Below are 20480 nucleotides of genomic sequence, written 5' to 3'. Positions count from 1 at the left end.
AGAGGGTAAAAGGAAATTGCCCATATAATGAAATCTAGCTTTACACTGTCAATCACTGCCTGAAGTCACATAAGTCCTCCAGCTGTTTAAAGGGGGGTTGTGAAAGGCTGAGTAATGTGTACTTTCCTGTGACCCCGGCTAACATCTCTGTGCTTCCTGATTAACGCACTCAAGCCCAAGCCTGCCGCTCATTATAAACTGTGGGCCTTAAGTGGAAGGCACGATGCAGGGGAGCAAAACACTAGATTACTTTTTTGATGAAATTATAGATAAGCCAGAGATCTAAATGAAATTTTACACGTAATCCCTGGAAATCTGCTTTAATCTGTTTTTGTTAGGTGTGTTTTAGTGTGAAGTACACTTTGACCATGTCTGCTGCCAATCTTTCTCTCATGCAATGTCCCCCTGTCAGTTCACAGCCCCTGAAACATAACACAGATTAAATCAGGTGAATGTAGCACATCACTCATCCCTTAGCATGGTTTCTGTCATCTGTACTGCTGGAAATAAAACTCCATCAGTATGATAATACGCTTAATGACCATTGGAGTGTTACTGAGGCAGTTAAAGCCAATGCTCAGCAGAGATAAGGCTTTCCTAAATACTTGCATTGCGTTTATTCTCAGATGTACATTATGTCCTTTCAGAACTGCACATCTTTTAAGCACTGTTTGTTTAGATTACCGCTCAGCGCGTCACACCATCACAGAGATGCCAGTTTAATTCATTCAGCACTGAAACAATTACCCCACAAAGCACCTTGATAATCTGTGTGAAAGTCTACCTCTGCATATTACTGATGGTTTAACAGCAGCCAGTGACCAAGTATTGATATTTATAAGATTATGTTTGAAATGGTTACTCTTAGCATGAACCTTACCATGTCGACTGTTGCTAAGACAATAAATATTTTCAGCCTTTACACGTCAGTAACTAGCTGATGCATCATTTTCCAGCTTGCTCAATTTTTGCAGACGTCCATCCAAAATAGCTCGTTCAGTTTTCGTTCACAAATGACAGATTTAATTGAACACTCAGTGTAATAACGACGTTTTTTTGCTATGTGTAAATATTAAAGAAATTATGTTTTTGCGATTGCTGATGAAGAATCCACAAATGACTTCAGAACAAATTATTTTTAAATAAGTAAAATACCTACCAGACTTTGTTCTCGCCCTCTGTAGTCTTTCATGTCCATCATAAAACATATTTCACTGCCTTGCAGTGAACTTACATTGTGGTTTTTCTCTGCCTTCTTGATAAGCCCTTAATCAAAAAGCTCGTTCATAACTTTAGTTCAGCTGCTCCATCTTGAATACCCTCTCTGTTGCTACTCTCTTCATCTTTTCTCTGTGCATCAGCTTTCCTTCTCCAGTGTGAGCATCAGTGGCCCTTACCTCTCTGGCTGCAAGCCCCGTGTAATCCTCCTCCGATGGAGATGCGAACCAATGGAGTGACTGCATGTCTGTCTCCAAGCCACTCTACTCCCTTTACTGTCTTTCTTGGTAATTTATGACACAAACCCACCCTGAATCATGTAATCCCTCTAAGTCCATCTGTTACTATAGTGCCCCCTCTCTTCCCGTGTCTGTCCCTTTTCAGCGGTGGCCTTCACTAACCCTCCCTAAACTTTAAGCAGCAGTTTAAGTTCCACTGCATTACAGCTCTATTTTATTATTTTTATTAACATTATAGTACCTTATGTACATTTCCCCAGATTAGCAACAGAACAAAAAACAAGAACAGTGTCAAGACTTTTATGATATACACAATAATTTATTTACAGTGTATTTACAAAAAAACCTGTAAGACAGCAAACAGCAAAGGGGAAAGACAACATTATGTTGTCGTGTTTTGAAGTTAAGGATGGGGATAGGAGGGAAAATGTAGTTGTAGAAAGCAGCTAACCCCAGGCTTGAGATTTACAATAATGTAGAATCAGCTTGCCATCACTTCCAAAACACTGAAAGACAAAAAGACGGGAATACAAACGTTGAAGTTAAACTGTCAAACACAGGAGTGAGCTGTCAACAAAGTCTAAAATCAGTGTTAACTGCTGTTGTGACATCAGAAAGGACCTTTTAACTAGATATTGATCTAGCAGTGAGAGCAGAGAGGTGATCAGCCAACCACTGATCTAGACTTTGACGTTTTTACTGTTACTTGTTAAGACATTTACCAGTGCTCAAGGATTTAAGATTATGTCACAGAAGGCTTGTCTCTTATTGCACCCTCTGCTGGTAGAAGCTCTGCATGACCTGTCCAGTCACACAGGCTGGACCTGTCCAGTCACACAGGCTGAACCTGCAGAAACAGTTAGGTCTAGAAGTTTCATACGTTTTTGGACATTGACCGTTTTCTCCCCTCTGTTAATTTTGCATCTATACTCCACCACAGTGGATTTTAAATCAAGAAAACAAGATGTGATTGAAGTGCAGATGTCCAGCATTAGTTTAAGAGGTTCAACAGAAGTTTTCATTAACTGCCTAGGAACCACAATGATTTTTATACAAAGACTTCCAGAGTAATCACCAGGTGAAGCAGGTTCCCTTGTTATTTAACAACAAATTAAGTAGATAAAAGATCTGGAGTTATTTCCAAGTGTTGAACATGCATTTGGCAGCTTTAACTGGAACTCTCGATAAGATGTCCAAACAGTAGTTTCATGCAAGTAAAGGAACCTTCATTAGGCTGGAAAAACAAAGTAATGCCATCAGAGAGACAGCAAAAAAATTTAGGAGTGGTTAAGTTAACAATCTGGCTCATTCTTAAAAAGGGAGGAATCTGGTCAGGCAACACCAAATGGCCTGAAAAAACACAGACAACAACTCAAGTGGATAAAGCAGTAGCATTGTTCAGGTCCACAAGCAAGAGACCGTTTCATGAATAGAAATATAGAGGCTTTACAATAACATGTAAACCCCTCAAGAACAAGAAGGTCTGATTAGATTCATTTGTATCAGAACAATGGGAAGAGAAAAGTATGGAGAAGGAAAGAACAGCTCACGAAGCATATGACATTATCTGGTGGAGGAAATGCCAGTGGAAGCTGGGCACTGGTGTTTACTGATGATGTCACTGCTGGTAGAAGGAGCAGGACAAATTGTGAAGTGTGCAGGGTTACACTCTCTGCTCAGAGTCAGCTAAATGCTTCAAAACTGTGCAGACAGCACTTCACAGTCCAAATGGATAATGACCCAAAACGTACTGCAAAAGCGACTCAAGAGTTTCTCACGGCCAAGAAATTAGATATACTTCAATAGCCATGTCAGTGGCCTCATGTCAACCTGATAGAGCAGATTTTCAGTTATTGGTTGTGGAGAGAACCACAATGAAGCAGCAACTGGCTGCAGTAAAGGTCAAAACGCTTAAGAGAGGAAACGCAGCATTTAGTGAGGTCTCTGGGTTCTAGAGCTCAGGCAGTCTCTGACTACAAAGGATTTTCTTTCAATTACTAAAAACAATACTTATATTTAAAATGATGTTCATTTGTCCAATTAATTTTGCGCCTCTGACAATGGATTCTGTATTAAAAAAACAACAAAAACAAAAAGAAAAAAACTCTTGAGTTAAAGCTGAAAGTCTGCACTTTAGTCACATTTTGATGGTTTGAGTTAAAAATTAATTGAGCTGATGTACAGAGGCAAAAAGAAGTGTCCAAAGAAGTTTGGACCCAGTTAAATACTTGCCTAACACTAGTGCTACTGATGTAATATTTCAGTGAAGACCAACTCGGTCTGTAACTCCAGACTGTGCGCTATTAAATTAATAAAACAACAGGGAACATAATGTTGTTGATAAACTGTATGTCTGTGTGTGCTGCCCCATTTAAAACTACACTCACATCAAAGAGGACCCCTACTTCTTGATCCGGTGAGGGGGCAAAAGACTGGTTAACATAGATGAACTGAGAAAAGAAAAAAAAGATTTAGTTTTCATAATTGGTTTTTAAATCATGTCCATTATAAGACTTCAAAAATTAACAAGCTGGTAGAAAAAAATGTCATGCTTACTAGTTGTTCATTGGCATCAAGCTTGAGGAAGCGAGATATGAATTGTGAAAGAGACTGTACTGTTCTCCCCCTGTCCACTGCCCACTTCTTTGTTTTCATTATAGGAGTGTCTCCCACTGCCTTCAACAGCACATCGACTATAAAAATGAAGAAAACAAAACTGAAAGTTATTCAACATTGTTGCAACGCCGACTGGCACAGGCAAATCTCAACTTGAATTTACAGTGGAATTTCTGGGAAGGTGCAGTCACTGATGCATAGACACTACATTATACCATGGTGGAAAAACAAAAACACTGTAAAGGCAAACCCTCATCCCAAGTAAACATCTACCTATGCAACTAAGCCAGTGCTGCACAGAGTTCAAAAATGTTACTGTAATATTTTCCCCCAATAGTGTTTTGGTGAAATATCAAACACTCCCCTGTGGAAATTTTAATTTCATATTGCTCTAGGTGTTGTTATTTTTTGTGATGTGTTTAATGTGGAATGTGCATAATAACCGCCTTTAACTTCTTGTCTTCGTGTGCTTTCACATCAGCTTTTCTGAAGGGCAGAACCCCCCCCCCCCAAAAAAAAAAAAACCCAAACAGTGCCTAAGCTTAAACATAACCTCTAATAGTAATATAAACAACATTCAACACCCAGATCTAATTCAATTACTAAAATCTAGTTATAAGTTACTATGACCTCATTCATTTGTTTCATTAAATTTTAGGCAGGGTATTGCAAAATTGAAATTAGATGTCTGGCTACATACAGACTAAGCTGTCTCTTTACCTCATTTTAATTTAAATTTCTGTTGTGGTATTTGTGCAAATTAGTCCTGCAAAACTACGCAGGTTAAGTGAGTTATTATCTTTACTTTTCTTATTTTCTTTACTCTTGAATGTTTCCAGTGCAGTAGGTCTCAAAAATGAAAAATATGCATATATTTAACGTTATTTCCGTAGTTATAATTGATATAACATCTGCAAACTCCTAATTTTGTTCATTAGACTGTCTACTCATATTTCTGGTAAATCCAGCAGGAAGGTTGAAGGAAAGTAGCATTTTCTTCCCTTTTGTGACTAAGAAGTTCATGTTAAAAAGTATTATAGTCATTTTATTTTGCATTAGCTATATATCATTCAAAAATAGTTGCTGTTTGTCTCTTATTACCTATTATTATTACTTTCATTAGTATGTTCTTAGTATGGAACTTTGAACTGCTTGAATTGTTTTTTGTAGAACAAGGAAATATTCAGATCTTTTTAGATCAGTCCCAAACTACAGATATTGACTGACTTTTATGGCAAGAGAGGCCAGTGAAAACATCTGGCTTATCTTTTATAGTTTTTCGATGTTCAAACATCGCCTAAGTGAGTATCCTGGGAGTGGATTGATGGACAATTTATTAAAACAAATATATCTTTAAAAGTATTTGATTTATGAAGCTAATATTTTAACAGCAGTGGTTTGTATATATATGAAAACTTTGGAGCTTAACATTTTTAGGCAAATGGAGACAGTTGAGCAGCAAATGTAAAAAAAAATTATGAATTGAGATGGAATGTTCTATTTTTAGTGGTATGTTCAAAGTAATCGCACATCGGGAGCCAACAGAAAAAGTTTTTAGAGGTCATATTATAAAGCAGAGGTGTGGACTCGAGTCACATGACTTGGACTCGAGTCAGACTCAAGTCATTAATTTTATGACTTTAGACTTGACTTGAAAAAATGTTGTAAGACTTGTGACTTGACTTGGACTTTTACACCAATGACTTGGGACTTGAATTGGACTTGAACCGGTTTACTTGAAAAGACTTGATATTTTACCCCAAATATAAAATTTAACATGCATATTATATAGAGATTGAAAATGTGACGTCATTCACGGATAGAACCGCAAAGGATTCTGGGAACTCGTGGCAAGCGGTACTAGCGCACGCAGCCTTTCAATTAAAATCAGTCACACAGCGATAAAAAGAAACACAAAAATGTCAAGAAGCTGTTGTATTATTAACTGCAATAGCCGGTCGCATGACAGCCACGGGAAGCCGACGGGTAAAGAGATCGGTTGTTATCGGATTATGTCGTTGAAGAGAAATTGTTCGAGCCATGTTTCCGAAGTAACAAAGAGGCGACTGGATTGCAGCCATTCAAAGACAAAATATAACGTCCCAGAACACTCCAGCTCACATGTTAGTCTGCTCCAAGCATTTACACGAAGGTCAGTCTGCTGTTGTAGTTAATACGTCATTTTTTTAACATAATTGGTGATATAGGTTACAAGCAAGTCTGGCGCTGAACAGAAATGGTCGCGCTATGCTCCTTTATTTATTGTGCATAAATAGTGAATTGTCCTGACACAATATTGCGTTTCGCTTCTGTTATTATGGTACATTGACAAAAACATATACTTTTATTCACAGGATAAAACAGTTGTTTTGTATCACTAATTGCACAGTAGGATTACAGCATACAATATTATTGTCACTGCTACATTTCTGTGATGCTACCAAAAATTATTTCCACTGCTAATTAATTACCATTGAGCTCAAAGGTCCTATTAATAAACGGTTAATGAATGTGTATTTATGACGACGATTTGTGAGACTGGTAAACTTATGATACGTATGATGGTCTTTCGTTCTACACGGTGCATTTCAAGGTCCTGCACCCATCCGTCGGTAAACTGTACCTGGGCTTGTTGCAGTGACCGGAAGTTACTAAACTTCATGAGTGTATGCACTCACACCAAGAAGCGTATAATTATAAATATGCATATAAATATGCTAAGATGAGATAGCTGACTTCATCTAACTTGCAAATGTTGTCCAGGCTACGTTGGTGATTCAGTTTTTTTTAATGTGTATGATATTTTTGTCATGTGATTTTAAAGCCAGTCCTACAACCGCATCCAAGAATAACATGCAGCTTATCTCAGAACTGTCGGTGAAAATTATTCTTGGAGCTAGGTTTAATTGAGCTGCATTTTAAAGAGGTGCAATTTCACAATTTGTGTATATTTTCTAAGTTCACTATTTTGTCATGTGTTGAGAAAAACACAGATTTTAAAATTACATGGTCTAATATTTACATTTAGCATAAAACTGCAACATGCTTTTTTTCGTTTTTTTTTAAAGACTCGAAATGACTTGAAATTCAAAATTTCAGACTTGTGACTTTACTTGGACTTTTACACCAGTGACTTGAGACTCGACTCTGACTTGCCTGACATTACTTGAGACTTGACTTGAGACTTGAGGATAAAGACTTGAGACTTACTTGAGACTTGCAAAACAATGACTTGGTCCCACCTCTGTTATAAAGTGATATCAATCTTTCAAAGCCTTTTAATTTCCCCTTTGTGTAGATCAGAAGATCAGTAGTAGCTGTTGTTATTCCTTTTGCAGTCCAGGATTCGACTCTATAAACTATTTTATTAGGTTTAAACTCACAGTCGTAGGCACACCATGCAAGTTTTATATATTCTAGTTTATGTTCTCTTCTTAACATATCCCAGATTTTCAGCTCCATGGATTTTGTGACATTTTAAGAGATTTGAGCCAAGTGTAGCTCCTTAAGATCCTTGTTGCATTTGCACGCAGAATATGTTGCTATTGAGACGACTGGTTAGTATATTTGATCAAATATGGCAAAACAGAGACTTTCTGTGAACTATGTAACATATAAGAATACAAAATACATGTAATGTTTATTAGCATTAGCTTCAGCTGTTCCCCAAACCGGCAGTACCACTTGCTAGAAAACGACGCGCTTATTGGCTGAAGAGAGAACATGCTTCCACCCTAGTGGCCGACTTTCACTGTCAATCATATTGTACGTCACACATCCGGATGTGTTTTCTTTAGCATTAGCAACAGTCATCAGAAACACAATTGTTTTCCCGTAACTGAGAAGTTATTTTCCGCTCTCTTACTTTTCTTCTTCTCGTCATTTGTCGTCGAGTCGTCTGACGGCGGCTGTGTTTCTTCTTTCTGCGTCTCTGTTGGGGACTCTGCAGTGTCAGACATCTTTGGTTCACCACTCCGGGTTACTTTATGGTTTCCAACCACCTCAACATTTGCTCAGCAGCGGCGGCTATTGGCGCAAAAGAAGCGTCAATCTCTACAGCTCGCAATACTATTGGTCAATAATCGCTCCCAGGAAGGCAGCGCCTGTCAAAGAAAGGCTGAAGCCGAAGTTGAACTCCGTGGTCTTCTTAGCTTCGTGCTAGGTTAGTTTTTATTTTTTACATCCGACTATAGATGCTAATATATTAACTCTTTAATAACAAATATACTTATTTATTATTAGTTAATATGATTACATATACGCAATTTTGTCTGCAATATTAAATTCGGTCGTTCTTTTTTCTATTACAAGTAAGACATGTAAATATTTTATTTGGTTTACACATGCGACGTCACATGGGAAATAATACTTTAACCTGACAGTTAAAGTTTCTGCAGTCCCCTTCAGCCTGTTACCCACTACTCTCTACCTCACCTCTGGACTATTAAAGCAACAAGAGTAAGTGACATTTCTTATGCTTTAATTCGCTAAAACGAGCCATGATCTTAGCAAATTCCTTTGAGTCTAGCTGTTTTTGAGTTGTCACTGGTGCCTTTGTTATCAAAACAGTGCAATATCAAAGAAGGAAATAATGTCCTACAAGGAAGAAAACGCACCATTTTAGACTCATGCTGACAGGTTAGCTAGAGTCTACGATTGTCCAAATAATGGTTAAAGACTGCAACAAGCAGCTGTGCTACAGTTATAAAACTTATAAAGTTTCACCTTTATAAATTTTACTTCAAATCTCTCTGATGATAGTACAAGATGGTATTAAATCTACCTGAATGCCTTCTGTGACCTTGCTCTTGTAGTGGCAAACATTGGCAGGCTCTCCACCAAGGATGCAGTGCTTTTCCTGTGCGATATGCAGGAGAAGTTCAGACCCAACATCTTCCAGTTCACCAACATTGTCAGCAATGCAGCCAGACTGCTCCAGGTTGGTTCTCCTCATCAGCACAGTTGTCGAGGATGAATAATTTGGAGAGTCTGAATCAGATTTGCCAGGTTTCTCCTCTTCTCTGACAGGCCAGTCGTATCCTGGGCATCCCCCCCATTTTGACAGAGCAATATCCTAAAGGTCTTGGGCCCACAGTACCAGAGCTGGGAGCTGAGGACCTAAAGGCCCATGCTAAAACTTCATTCACCATGATGATAGAGGAGGTGCAGAAGGAGCTGGAGGCCCTGGGGAACCCCAAACAAGCCATACTGTGTGGAATAGAGGCTCACGCCTGTATCGCTGTAAGACACAAATGGGATTCAGCATCTGCGCCGTTAAAACGAAACAAAATCTTTCCATTGACTTGGGTATTTTGAATAGAGTGACATTCAGTATCTGTTATTCTGAGCATACAATTATTCAATGAGGCACCAACTCTTTCATATTTTTCAAATGTATATTTTATATGCGAAGCATAGTTGTAGTTATCAGGAGACAATTATATGGAGACGTTAGTCTTCAACTGGATTCTCTAACATGCACAAACAATGCATGTCACATCAGTATGTGTCTTATCAGTTGTTCCACAAAAGAAGCAACAAGCAGTTTATCTGTGACCTGCAGAAATGACATAAATATAATAATTTAAGGTGCACTTGGATGCATGCAAGATATTGTATCTTTATAATGTCGGCTAAGTGTTAAGTTTTAATCACAAAAACAGAGTGGTGGAGGTAATGATGTTAGGTGATTATTAATTTATTACACTGTCATTAAGTAACATAAATATGTAATTTTGTAACTGTGTTTGACTGAGTTTGCAGTTTTAGTTGACAAATAGAAAACTTTCCTCCTTGTCTTTTGCTCAGTGCACAGCTTTTGATCTGCTCGAGAAGGGGATAGAGGTTCATATTGTAGCTGACGCCGTGTCATCCAGAAGGTATCGGTGTATTTGAACAGTATTTTTTCATTGCAGTAAGAGATGTCACACACACGGAATGAGTGTGCCTTGGGGAAGTTACATGTGCACTTTACTATAACGTTTTCACTTCCCTCCTCAGCCAAACGGATCGTTTGTTTGCTCTGTCACGACTGAAACAGAGCGGAGCATACCTCACCACCACAGAGGCTGTTCTGCTGCAGCTGGTTCAAGATGCCAAACACCCCAACTTCAAGGAGGTACCTGCTACAGATGCTTCCTGTCGCCCTCCTGACTCAGTATTGTTTAGCTTAGTTTATTCAGTCAACACATATTAGATTCCATAAACAGTTGGTGGTCAATGTACAAAACAGACACTGAACAGGCTTAACCCCCTAAAGAAAACCAAACAAAAAAATGAGCAAAATACACATTTCTGTGTTTATATCATCATTATTAAAGTAATTACACAATAACTACAATATTAACACAAATTCCTTTAATGTTTTTTTTAATCCTTTTCTTTGGTGAGAAAAAAGAAATACACTTCAATCTGTTGCCAGTAAACCTAATTAGTTACAAAATGTTCCTCCAGCTGTTTTAATTCCAACCCTTTGTTTTCCCTCATCCCAGCTTTTTGGAGACAGTTTGCTATCATCAAATTCAAAATTACTTTATTCTTTTCTTGCAGTGATACAGCATGTCAGTTTAAATGTTTGATGATGTCTATGCTCAGACATGCATAAGATAATGTTTTGGCATTCAGGGGCTGAATAAAAAAAAAAAAGGGAAAATTCAAACAGAGCTAAACATTAAAGTCACACAAAACAGACAAAAACACAAACAAAAACCAGGTGTAACAGAAATGGCCCATGCACGCTCTCCCCCACTCTCTCACACACACAAACACACACACAATAAGCTGTTGTGAGTGGTAATAATTTGCGACTTATCCCCACTGACCTTTTGTTGTAAAGGGTGCAGCAATCAGACACCTGTTTTTGCGCGTGTGAACATGCCAAAATTTATACGATTACATGACTAACCCACGTCGTAAACTGTGTTGACAGATTCAGAAGCTTCTGGCGCATCCGTCTCCTGACACCGGCCTCCTTGCTTTCTTCAGCGCTCTGTAAAGAGACCCATGTCCTACCATTGTGTCCCACTGTAAAGAGCTGTACCAATAAAGCGATGCTGCTACTTTAAATCTGCTCTGTGTGTGTTTGTGTATATGAATCAGACCCTTGTACCTTGCATAACAGCTTGGACTTGTCTTAGTGGAAAATTCAGGTGCATTATCTGTAACCAGAACCTGACAGGCAGAGAAAAGGCTGGTGAAAGAGTAAAGAGGTGGAACCAGCTCCCAGAGGCGGTGCATAGAGTGATATCACGCAGGAGGAGGAGTGAGTGACGTAATTCTGGTAAACCAGAAAGGGAGGGGAAGCAAAGAGAGGGAGGGAGAGCGAAAAAGGAAGCTGTCGGATAAGTTTTTTGTGTGTATATTTCTCCAAAGTTACACAAACTTTCACTAGCCGAAGGTATGACTGCAGCCCTGCGGGGACCGACATGCTGAGGACAGAGACCTGAAGGAGAGGACGTACAGCAGTTTGTTAGCAGCTGTGCACAGCTGATGACAACATAAGCCATTAACACTTCTGAAGGCCTTGGGCCTCGAGTGACCATACAGAGGTAAGTAAGTCATTCTTCCTTCTCAGAAAACAACACAAGTAGTTGGAATTGGCAAACATATGTACCTATAGTCATGCTATGGCTTTGCTGGTGAGTGGAAAGTTTCCTGAGCAGCACAAAGTGTCTTCTGTCTGAACTTACTGGTGTGTAATAGACGCTAGTTGGGAAGTACAGGAACAGGACTGCTGACACAGTTACAGGCAGAGGGAAATCCTCTGTGGGAGTGCTCAGTGTTTTGACTGCCTACTATATTCAGAGTAAGCAAAATGTAAAAAGACTTGTTGATCCAGTACTTTCTCTTCTGATCCTTCAGAGCCTGGACTGAGAAAAAAACAAAACAAACTAAAACTGAAAAATGTCCTCTGACTTGGACTCCAGTCTTACCAGTATTGACTGGTTGCCCCAGCTGGGAATCAGCAGCCTGCGCTCTGGGAAAGAGAGAAGAGGAGGAGGGGAGAAGGAGAAGAAAAAAGACAGAGGGAGGGAGAAAGGAGACTTTCTACCCTCAGTGCCGGACCCCTCCCCTTCTAACTGTAAAGGGAAACCCCCTCACAGCTATGCTACTCTAATCGCCATGGCAATAGCCGCTGCACCTGAGAGGAAACTGAGTTTAAATGACATTTACACCTGGATCAGTGACACTTTCCCCTACTACAGCCGGGCGGGCCGCGGATGGAAAGTAAGCTACAACATATTATCAGTGTGGGCGAGCAGTAATAATATGTCACTAAAGTGTAGTCAGTGTAACATCTGCTTTACTGGACATTCCTGACACATGTCATTCCCAACAGAATTCCATTCGACACAATCTGTCCCTTAATAAATGCTTCAGGAAAGTTCCTCGACCGCAGAACGACCCTGGCAAGGTGAGTTACTTCTACCTACTGTTGGAGTTTTCATCATTTGAGATTGATGACTGTTTAAAAAAAAGAGCATGAGTTCACAAACCTGTGGTGTCTTTCCAGGGTTCCTATTGGACAATGGATGGACCTTCAGACGGACATCAAGTGAGGGCACCTAAACGTTCCTATCCTGAAGAGGACGAGGAGAGAGAGGATGTATGTTTTTGGTTTTCGGGGTGTTTTTTTGTGACAAACCTTTATTCTCCACCTGTCAAATACATAATGAGACCACATAAAGTGCAAACACAGATGTAAATTATAGCCCATTAACGCTTAAAACTCTTAACCAAACCTCAAGCATGTGGCAGATTATTAAAACCGCCACATTTTTCTAATTATGCCATTATTTGCAATGTGTGAGAACATTAAGATGGACTAAGATATCAGTTTTGGTATGGCTACGTCCTATGAAAAGAAGTGTACCAATGTGCTTCCCCGGGTCTTTAAAAGTTCAGCTTCCGGGCCCCTCCCCAGTGGAGCCAACTCCCAGTTTGGATTTAGGAGACAAACAGCATCTCTAGTTTTAAGATTAGACTGAGCAAACTTTCTTTTTTGATAAAAGCTGAGAGCCAAAAGGGAGTTGGTTTTTTTTTTTTGAAAGGAGGTAATTTCTGGCTGTAGTGGAGGTGCTCGGTCTTATTTAACATTTAATATATATATTAGCCTGCAGGATATTGACAACTTTTTTTTTGTTGCTGTTGAAAGTATTTATGCTGTGCTGTTACAGGTTCCTCAACTGCAGGAACTAAAAGCAGAGACGGGGCTCTCTCCTCGTCAGCCTCAATCAGCTTCACACACAGACCAACAGCTCTTTAACTCAGAGTCACTTGGAGGCATCCAGCAGCAGTCACCACAGTCTGCCTCCCTCTCTCCTCCCCCATGCAAAGTACAGTCACTTTCTCACTCCTTTTATAAGGTTTACTTTAATTAAACAACACCTTGCTCTTCATAACACCTTATTCTTATCTTTACAGCAACCATCTCCCTACATGCCCACCTCTGTCTCCAGTCTCCCTGTCCCTCATCCATCCGTCTCGCCATCAGCGGTGCTCCCACCTGCAGCCCCTATGTCATCCATCACTTCTTTCCCACCTTCTCACCCACCTGGCCCCACTTTCTCCATCCCCCCTGCTTCTGCTACACCTCTGGCTCCTGCCAACATGTCTACAGCGTCTCCAGCTGCTCCCTACTTCTCTGACGCTGCGCTGTCTTTTCCTGTGACTTCAGACCCTGTGTCTGTTCCCGCTTTCTCCTGCGCGCCTGATCCGACAGCTGTTCCCATTTGCATCGTCTCGGGACCCAATCACTCATCCGAACTGACTGTCCCATCATCAGCCGTCGCCCCTCCCGTCGTTTCAGTAAACCCCCCTACTGATCCCTTGCTGCGTTTCACCTTTGACGAGCTCAACTTACCTGATCTGTATGCGTCTTTCAAGTCTCTGTTCAGGACAGTGCGCGAGAGGGGAGGCTCGCAGTGTAAGTGGCATGTGTGTATCTGTGTTTTGACTCTGTACAGTTTAGATTCTGCATAGATGGATTGAAGGAATTGCCTCTTTTCTTTCCAGCGGATATAGTTCCCCTGGTGATCCCAAATAATGACATTACCCCACTTCACACTCCAACTCTGCTACCCATGTCCCCCCATCCTGCAACCGCACAAATTGCACCACCTGCATTGGCTGCACCAGCTGCACATCCTGCCGACACTGAGCGCATTTCACAATTAAGTAAGTCTCATGCGACTTTCTCAAACCAGAAATGCATAAACTGTATAAAAGTTCAATGCTTCTAAAGTTGCCTTCTTGCCTTCCACTTGTAGCGGTGCCAGCTGACTGGTTCAGTAACCCAGATTCTCTGAAGGAGAGTTTCCGCATTGCCAGCAACTTAGACTGGGCAAACATAGACCTCACTGGTCACCCAGGTCTGTTTTGTTCTTGTTTAAATGGGCACATTAATCAATCATCAGGGTTCATAGATCTGTGGAGTTTAGAGTCGTGAGGACATGGGTAAAAATGTTTAATCAGCCAGTTAATAGAGTGATTGGAATTCAGTCATTTTGATCATTAATTCATCATTTAATTTAATCATTATTATTATTATTATTATTTATTTAGTCTTTTCTGGTTTCACCTTTATCTTTGTCACATGTAACACTGAAGTATTTAGTTTTGTATTTTGGAGTGATGGCTACATAAAGCGAGCAGTTAGAAGATTTCACAGCAGGCCTGTAAAAAGGAGATTAGGCAATTTTTCAGAAATGATCAGCTGATTAGTAAAAGTAATTATTGTCCTAGATTACAGTCCTCTTTCACTGCGACCATTTACATGAAATAGTGGTTAAACACAGACATGTTTCAGTGCTACGTACATTGGCAGGAAAACAAAAGATTGCAAAGAGTCCTCTGAAAAACCATGCACACATTTACAACTTCCATAGGATAAATATCATCCCTACACTTTTAATCAAATACACTTGATTAACTGATCCTAATCAAACATTCAGTCAATCTCACAAACTTCCAAGAAGTGGATGTCCCAGCAAATCCCCCCCCCCCGGTGCAAGACTCAAGAACTCTGAGAACTACATCTCAGGCTCTACTGGCCTCAGGATGTTAAATGTTAAAGTTCACGGCTGTAAAATCTGAAAAACACTGAACAAGTATGGCTTGTTTAGAAGAGCTGCCAGGAGAAAGAGTCTTCCCTCTAAAAAGAACATGACAACTCAGCTTATGAATGAAGAACCAAGGTTCAGTCAGACTTCAACCTGACTGAAAGGCTGTTTCATGTTAAATGGCTGCTGTGAAAAATGGCTGTCTGCAGACTGTGTGCAAGTTATTATTAAGCCAAGAAACAAGAGTTGTCGTAGCTATATTCCTCCAGTGTTTTTATTGTCATTTGGGCGGCCTGACTCTTTAGAAGTTAGACAAGCACATCATGCACACTAAACAATCAATCCAATCCATTGAAAGCTTTTCTGTATTTTGTAAAGAAAGGCCTGTGATGTTTCATATTGTTCTTAAAAAGCCACAGACTGGACCTTCGTGCTCTGATCTGCTGTTTCATTTTATATTTGCAGACCTTGTTCAGAGCATGAGACAGGCAGAGCTCTGCGACTGGGCTCTGGACCCGGCGGTCTTCACTTCCCTCTGCGACTCTCTGAACCGCTTCTTCACTCAGAAAGGCATGATCACCCCTGGGAATAACTCCCCTGTAGCCCCTGGTGCCCCTCAACCCTTACCAGCCTTTAACTTCAACCCACCCCCTACCCTCTCCAGCCTCACTCAGCCCTCACCCCTTCCCTACTCTTCAATAGCTCCCCCTGCCAATGGTGCACAACCACCGCGGCGGGCTCTGCCCATGCAGGGACCAGGTCTTCAGAGACCACAGCTAACACAGCCTGCAAGCACAGCCGGTGAGACCTGGACTTAAAAACATATTTTCTTCTTTACTTTTATGAAATAAGACAGGATGGGTTCATATTTTCCCCAAGCCTGTTTTAGAATAATCTTCCAGATAAGTGACATGTTTCTGCTATGAGAGCTATTTATGGAAACACTGAATTAAAAACAGTTTTTCTCCTAAGATTGAACAGAAATTGTTATAAATCTGGACAGCAGGTTTTGTCTGTTTAAAAGAAGTTGTTTAGATAGAAAAATATGATTTGACATTCTCTCACTTCCTTCTTGTTATATACTCAGTCCATGTGTCCTCTTTTTTTTTCCTTCTCAGCTGGGATTCATCCTCAGCCGATGACGCCACGACAGCGTCCCCCACTAAAGAATCTGCACAGCAACAGTGAGGAGATCCAGGACGACTTTGACTGGGACTCTCTGATTGTTTGACCCTCTCGCTCTGTGTGGAAACCCCAAAATGTTTTTGAGAAAATACTCTACTCTTTGCAGAAGCTGTCTCACTCTGTTGTACATGTTTAAAGCTTCTCTGACAGCAAGTATGGGATCGAGTTTGTCACATATGACTGAATGCCCCCCGAGGTTCAAATAGTTATTTTTTCAATATTACTCATTCATATGCTGTAATACTGTTTGTTTAGCATATCCTATGTAGGTAGTTGGGAGGCTGGTGTCTATTGGATTGTAAAACACAGAACTGTGTAAAGGTCTTGAGCCTCACCTCATCTTTTTATGTTTTTCTTCCAAGGAGCCAGGCTTTTGTAAAAGTGCTCCTGAGCAGTAGTTCTCCAAGATTTCTGAAGGTCTTTCAGAGCTTTTCTTTGGACATTGGCTGCTTTTTTTTTGTTTTTGATAACTCGTTTTCAGCCAAGTCCTTGTACCTGACCATTTTCAGAGGAATGTTTTTTTTGTTTTTGGTTTAGCTACTTAACACTGACCTTTAAATCATTAAAAAGACACCAAACTCAAGGGATGAACCAGTGTTGCCTACACATAACTTATAAAGAACTCAATTTAAGTTGCATCTTTAGGCTCTTTGTTACTTGCTGCCTGTCACAGATAGGGATGGGTATCGTTTAGGTTTTATCCGATACCAGTGCCAAACCGGTACTTTTGAAACAGTGCCGGTGCTTAAACGGTGCTCAAACCGGTGCTTAAAGAATGGAGAACACAAAATTGGTCCGAAAACCTCTCATGTTCAGCTGTTTTTTTGTAAAAAGATATCAATGTTAGCCTTTTCTACAGCTATGGGGCCTATATGCTATCACTCTTGGTTGGAAGCAGTGCTTAAACAATGGAAAAAACACAAACTTTGTCCAAAACCTCTCATGTTTAGCTGTTTTCCACTTTTTCTTTGGTTATTTTAGCCTTTTTGGCCAGGGTGAAGGGAGTATCTGCCAGAGGTGTGGACTCGAGTCACATGACTTGGACTCGAGTCAGACTCGAGTCATTAATTTTATGACTTTAGACTTGACTTGAAAACATGTTCTAAGACTTGTGACTTGACTTGGACTTTTACACCAATGACTTGGGACTTGAATTGGACTTGAACCGGTTTACTTGAAAAGACTTGATATTTTACCCCAAATATAAAATTTAACATGCATATTATATAGAGATTGAAAATGTGACGTCATTCACGGATAGAACCGCAAAGGATTCTGGGAACTCGTGGCAAGCGGTACTAGCGCACGCAGGCTTTCAATTAAAATCAGTCACACAGCGATAAAAAGAAACAAAAAAATGTCAAGAAGCTGTTGTATCATTAACTGCAATAGCCGGTCGCATGACAGCCACGGGAAGCCGACGGGTAAAGAGATCGGTTGTTATCGGATTATGTCCTTGAAGAGAAATTGTTCGAGCCATGTTTCCGAAGTAACAAAGAGGCGACTGGATTGCAGCCATTCAAAGACAAAATATAACGTCCCAGAACACTCCAGCTCACATGTTAGTCTGCTCCAAGCATTTACACAAAGGTCAGTCTGCTGTTGTAGTTAATACCTCATTTTTTTAACATAATTGGTGATATAGGTTACAAGCAAGTCTGGCGCTGAACAGAAATGGTCGCGCTATGCTCCTTTATTTATTGTGCATAAATAGTGAATTGTCCTGACACAATATTGCGTTTCGCTTCTGTTATTATGGTACATTGACAAAAACATATACTTTTATTCACAGGATAAAACAGTTGTTTTGTATCACTAATTGCACAGTAGGATTACAGCATACAATATTATTGTCACTGCTACATTTCTGTGATGCTACCAAAAATTATTTCCACTACTAATTAATTACCATTGAGCTCAAAGGTCCTATTAATAAACGGTTAACGAATGTGTATTTATGACGACGATTTGTGAGACTGGTAAACTTATGATACGTACGATGGTCTTTCGTTCTACACGGTGCATTTCAAGGTCCTGCACCCATCCGTCGGTAAACTGTACCTGGGCTTGTTGCAGTGACCGGAAGTTACTAAACTTCATGAGTGTATGCACTCACACCAAGAAGCGTATAATTATAAATATGCATATAAATATGCTAAGATGAGATAGCTGACTTCATCTAACTTGCAAATGTTGTCCAGGCTACGTTGGTGATGCAGTTTTTTTTAATGTGTATGATATTTTTGTCATGCGATTTTAAAGCCGGGTGTTGTGCCAAAAAGTGATTGTCTGCCAAAAACTGATTTCCGGTATTTGCCAAAAAGCGATTGCTCATATTTAAAGTGCTATAAGTAACTTGTTGGGCTATAATATGTTAAACATATGTCAAATGCATCCCTTATGGATGACATAAAGTCATCTTGAGCCACAAACAACATTCGTGTAGCAAGATACAAGCCGCAATCAGTTTTTGGCAGCGACTTTTATATAACCTTTATTTATGCAGTAAAAAAAATCTCATTAACATTAAAAATGTATTTTGTAAGAGTAAGTTGGCCAAGAGCACAGCAGAAATGGCAGCAAATATTACAATAGTTCTGTAAAAATATGTTAAGTGGGGATAAAGGACCAGATATGGTTATAATGTAAGTACAAGTTGTAAAGATACTTAAAAAACAGATAATTTTTTAATTCTTTATGTAACCTCTTTGTATCCCCTGTTCACCGAAGTCTATTTACGAACATACGTAAAGATATTACACATAAAAAATACACAGAAACACTGGAAATCACTTTTTGGCAGACAATCACTTTTTGGCACAACACCCGGTCCTACAACCGCATCCAAGAATAACATGCAGCTTATCTCAGAACTGTCGGTGAAAATTATTCTTGGAGCTAGGTTTAATTGAGCTGCATTTTAAAGAGGTACAATTTCACAATTTGTGTATATTTTCTACGTTCACTATTTTGTCATGTGTTGAGAAAAACACAGATTTAAAAATTACATGGTCTAATATTTACATTTAGCATAACTGCAACATGCTTTTTTTCGGGGTTTTTTAAAGACTCGAAATGACTTGAAATTCAAAGTTTCAGACTTGTGACTTGACTCGGACTTTTACACCAGTGACTTGAGACTCGACTCTGACTTGCCTGACATTACTTGAGACTTGACTTGAGACTTGAGGATAAAGACTTGAGACTTACTTGAGACTTGCAAAACAATGACTTGGTCCCACCTCTGGTATCTGCCATCAAAAAAGAGGACAGCCGCATGTAGCTATGATGATGTTTGCTAGTTCACCTTACATGCATTAATGTAATAACGTGGTTAACCTACTCAGCGTAAATTACACACGAACAACATTAAGCTACTCACGCAGAGAAGAACGGCTGCTGCTGCCATCATCATCCGTCATCATTTCTGCTACACTGGCAGGGCTAGGGGCCAGGACTCTCCTCTTCGGGTTTTTGGGGGATGTTGCTAACTCCGGGTCCGATAACAGGGACCACACCCGCAGTAGATGTGCTCGGTGTGAGGTCTCGCAGCAAGCTATCAAATACGGCACATTTCTCGGCTTTTAAAAAAAACGCTATGCGTCGCCAGGTGTCTCATCAGATTTGAGGTGTTACCTCCTTTGCACAGTATCACAGTATCAGCTTAAAGCACTTGTTGCAGGCTGCTGAGTTTGCATCTTTTGCTGTGAAGTACAGCCAGACTTTTGACCGCTTCGCCTTGGGCATTTTTAATCTGTATCTCTGCTCTAAAATAACGTACGTACCTGGGCCCGCCTACTATCCTTGACATCTCAGGGGGGAAAAAAGCACCGAAATGTGCGCTGCTTTTCGGTCTGGTTACTACTAGTACCGTTTATGTCAGAACTGGTGCCATCATGGCACCGAATACCGGTACCCATCCCTAGTCACAGAGCTATTTTACTACTTGGCATGGTGTGTTCTTAAAGAAATCTGAGGAAACTGGACAAAAGAAAGAAGTAGCAAGCCTAAAAAATGGTGGATGATGGATGGTATCTGAAAAGTCATATCCTTAAAAAACAGGCGAAAATCCAGCAAAGACCTGACACAGAGATACATGACTTCAGCTGATCCATCCAAGAATAGGGATGGGTATGGTTTAGGTTTTATCCGATACCAGTAC

General features: G+C 40.1%; 3 protein-coding genes across 4 annotated transcripts; 2 read left to right on the top strand and 1 right to left on the bottom strand.

Moving 5' to 3' along the window:
* Window positions 1–1748: 1748 nt before the first annotated feature.
* On the bottom strand, window positions 1749–8096 carry atg12 (ATG12 autophagy related 12 homolog (S. cerevisiae)). Its single transcript, XM_086311525.1, has 4 exons — window positions 7939–8096; window positions 4014–4150; window positions 3845–3907; window positions 1749–1963 (listed from the first exon to the last, which is right to left on the bottom strand). Exons 1-4 carry the CDS (start codon window positions 8030–8032, stop codon window positions 1904–1906), a joined length of 354 nt encoding a protein of 117 aa, XP_086167651.1. The 5' UTR covers window positions 8033–8096; the 3' UTR covers window positions 1749–1903.
* On the top strand, window positions 7856–11157 carry isoc2 (isochorismatase domain containing 2). Of its 2 annotated transcripts, none has more exons than XM_086311524.1 (7): window positions 7856–8235; window positions 8471–8531; window positions 8888–9012; window positions 9102–9314; window positions 9882–9952; window positions 10074–10191; window positions 11002–11157. In XM_086311524.1, coding segments are annotated over exons 2-7 (594 nt in total). In that variant the 5' UTR covers window positions 7856–8235; window positions 8471–8530; the 3' UTR covers window positions 11068–11157. The 2 variants fall into 2 exon arrangements, with proteins under 2 accessions (XP_086167650.1, XP_086167649.1); XM_086311523.1 differs by having other exon boundaries at window positions 8456–8531.
* Window positions 11158–11305: 148 nt separating this feature from the next.
* foxj2 (forkhead box J2) lies at window positions 11306–18413 on the top strand. The gene is made up of 10 exons (XM_086311521.1): window positions 11306–11620; window positions 11934–12299; window positions 12412–12486; window positions 12586–12678; window positions 13250–13408; window positions 13497–13998; window positions 14088–14249; window positions 14342–14443; window positions 15599–15934; window positions 16252–18413. Exons 2-10 carry the CDS (start codon window positions 11976–11978, stop codon window positions 16362–16364), a joined length of 1866 nt encoding a protein of 621 aa, XP_086167647.1. The 5' UTR covers window positions 11306–11620; window positions 11934–11975; the 3' UTR covers window positions 16365–18413.
* The last annotated feature ends 2067 nt before the right edge of the window (window positions 18414–20480 follow it).

This window comes from Aulonocara sp. 'chitande type north' Nkhata Bay, linkage group LG11, assembly GCF_057382095.1.
Source record: "Aulonocara sp. 'chitande type north' Nkhata Bay isolate Kocher_YH1m ecotype deep benthic linkage group LG11, A_spYH_male_GT1.1, whole genome shotgun sequence".
NCBI classification, from domain to species: Eukaryota; Metazoa; Chordata; class Actinopteri; order Cichliformes; family Cichlidae; genus Aulonocara; species Aulonocara sp. 'chitande type north' Nkhata Bay.
Note: the sequence above shows the minus strand (reverse complement) of the source record. Positions and strands in the feature narration are given on the sequence as shown.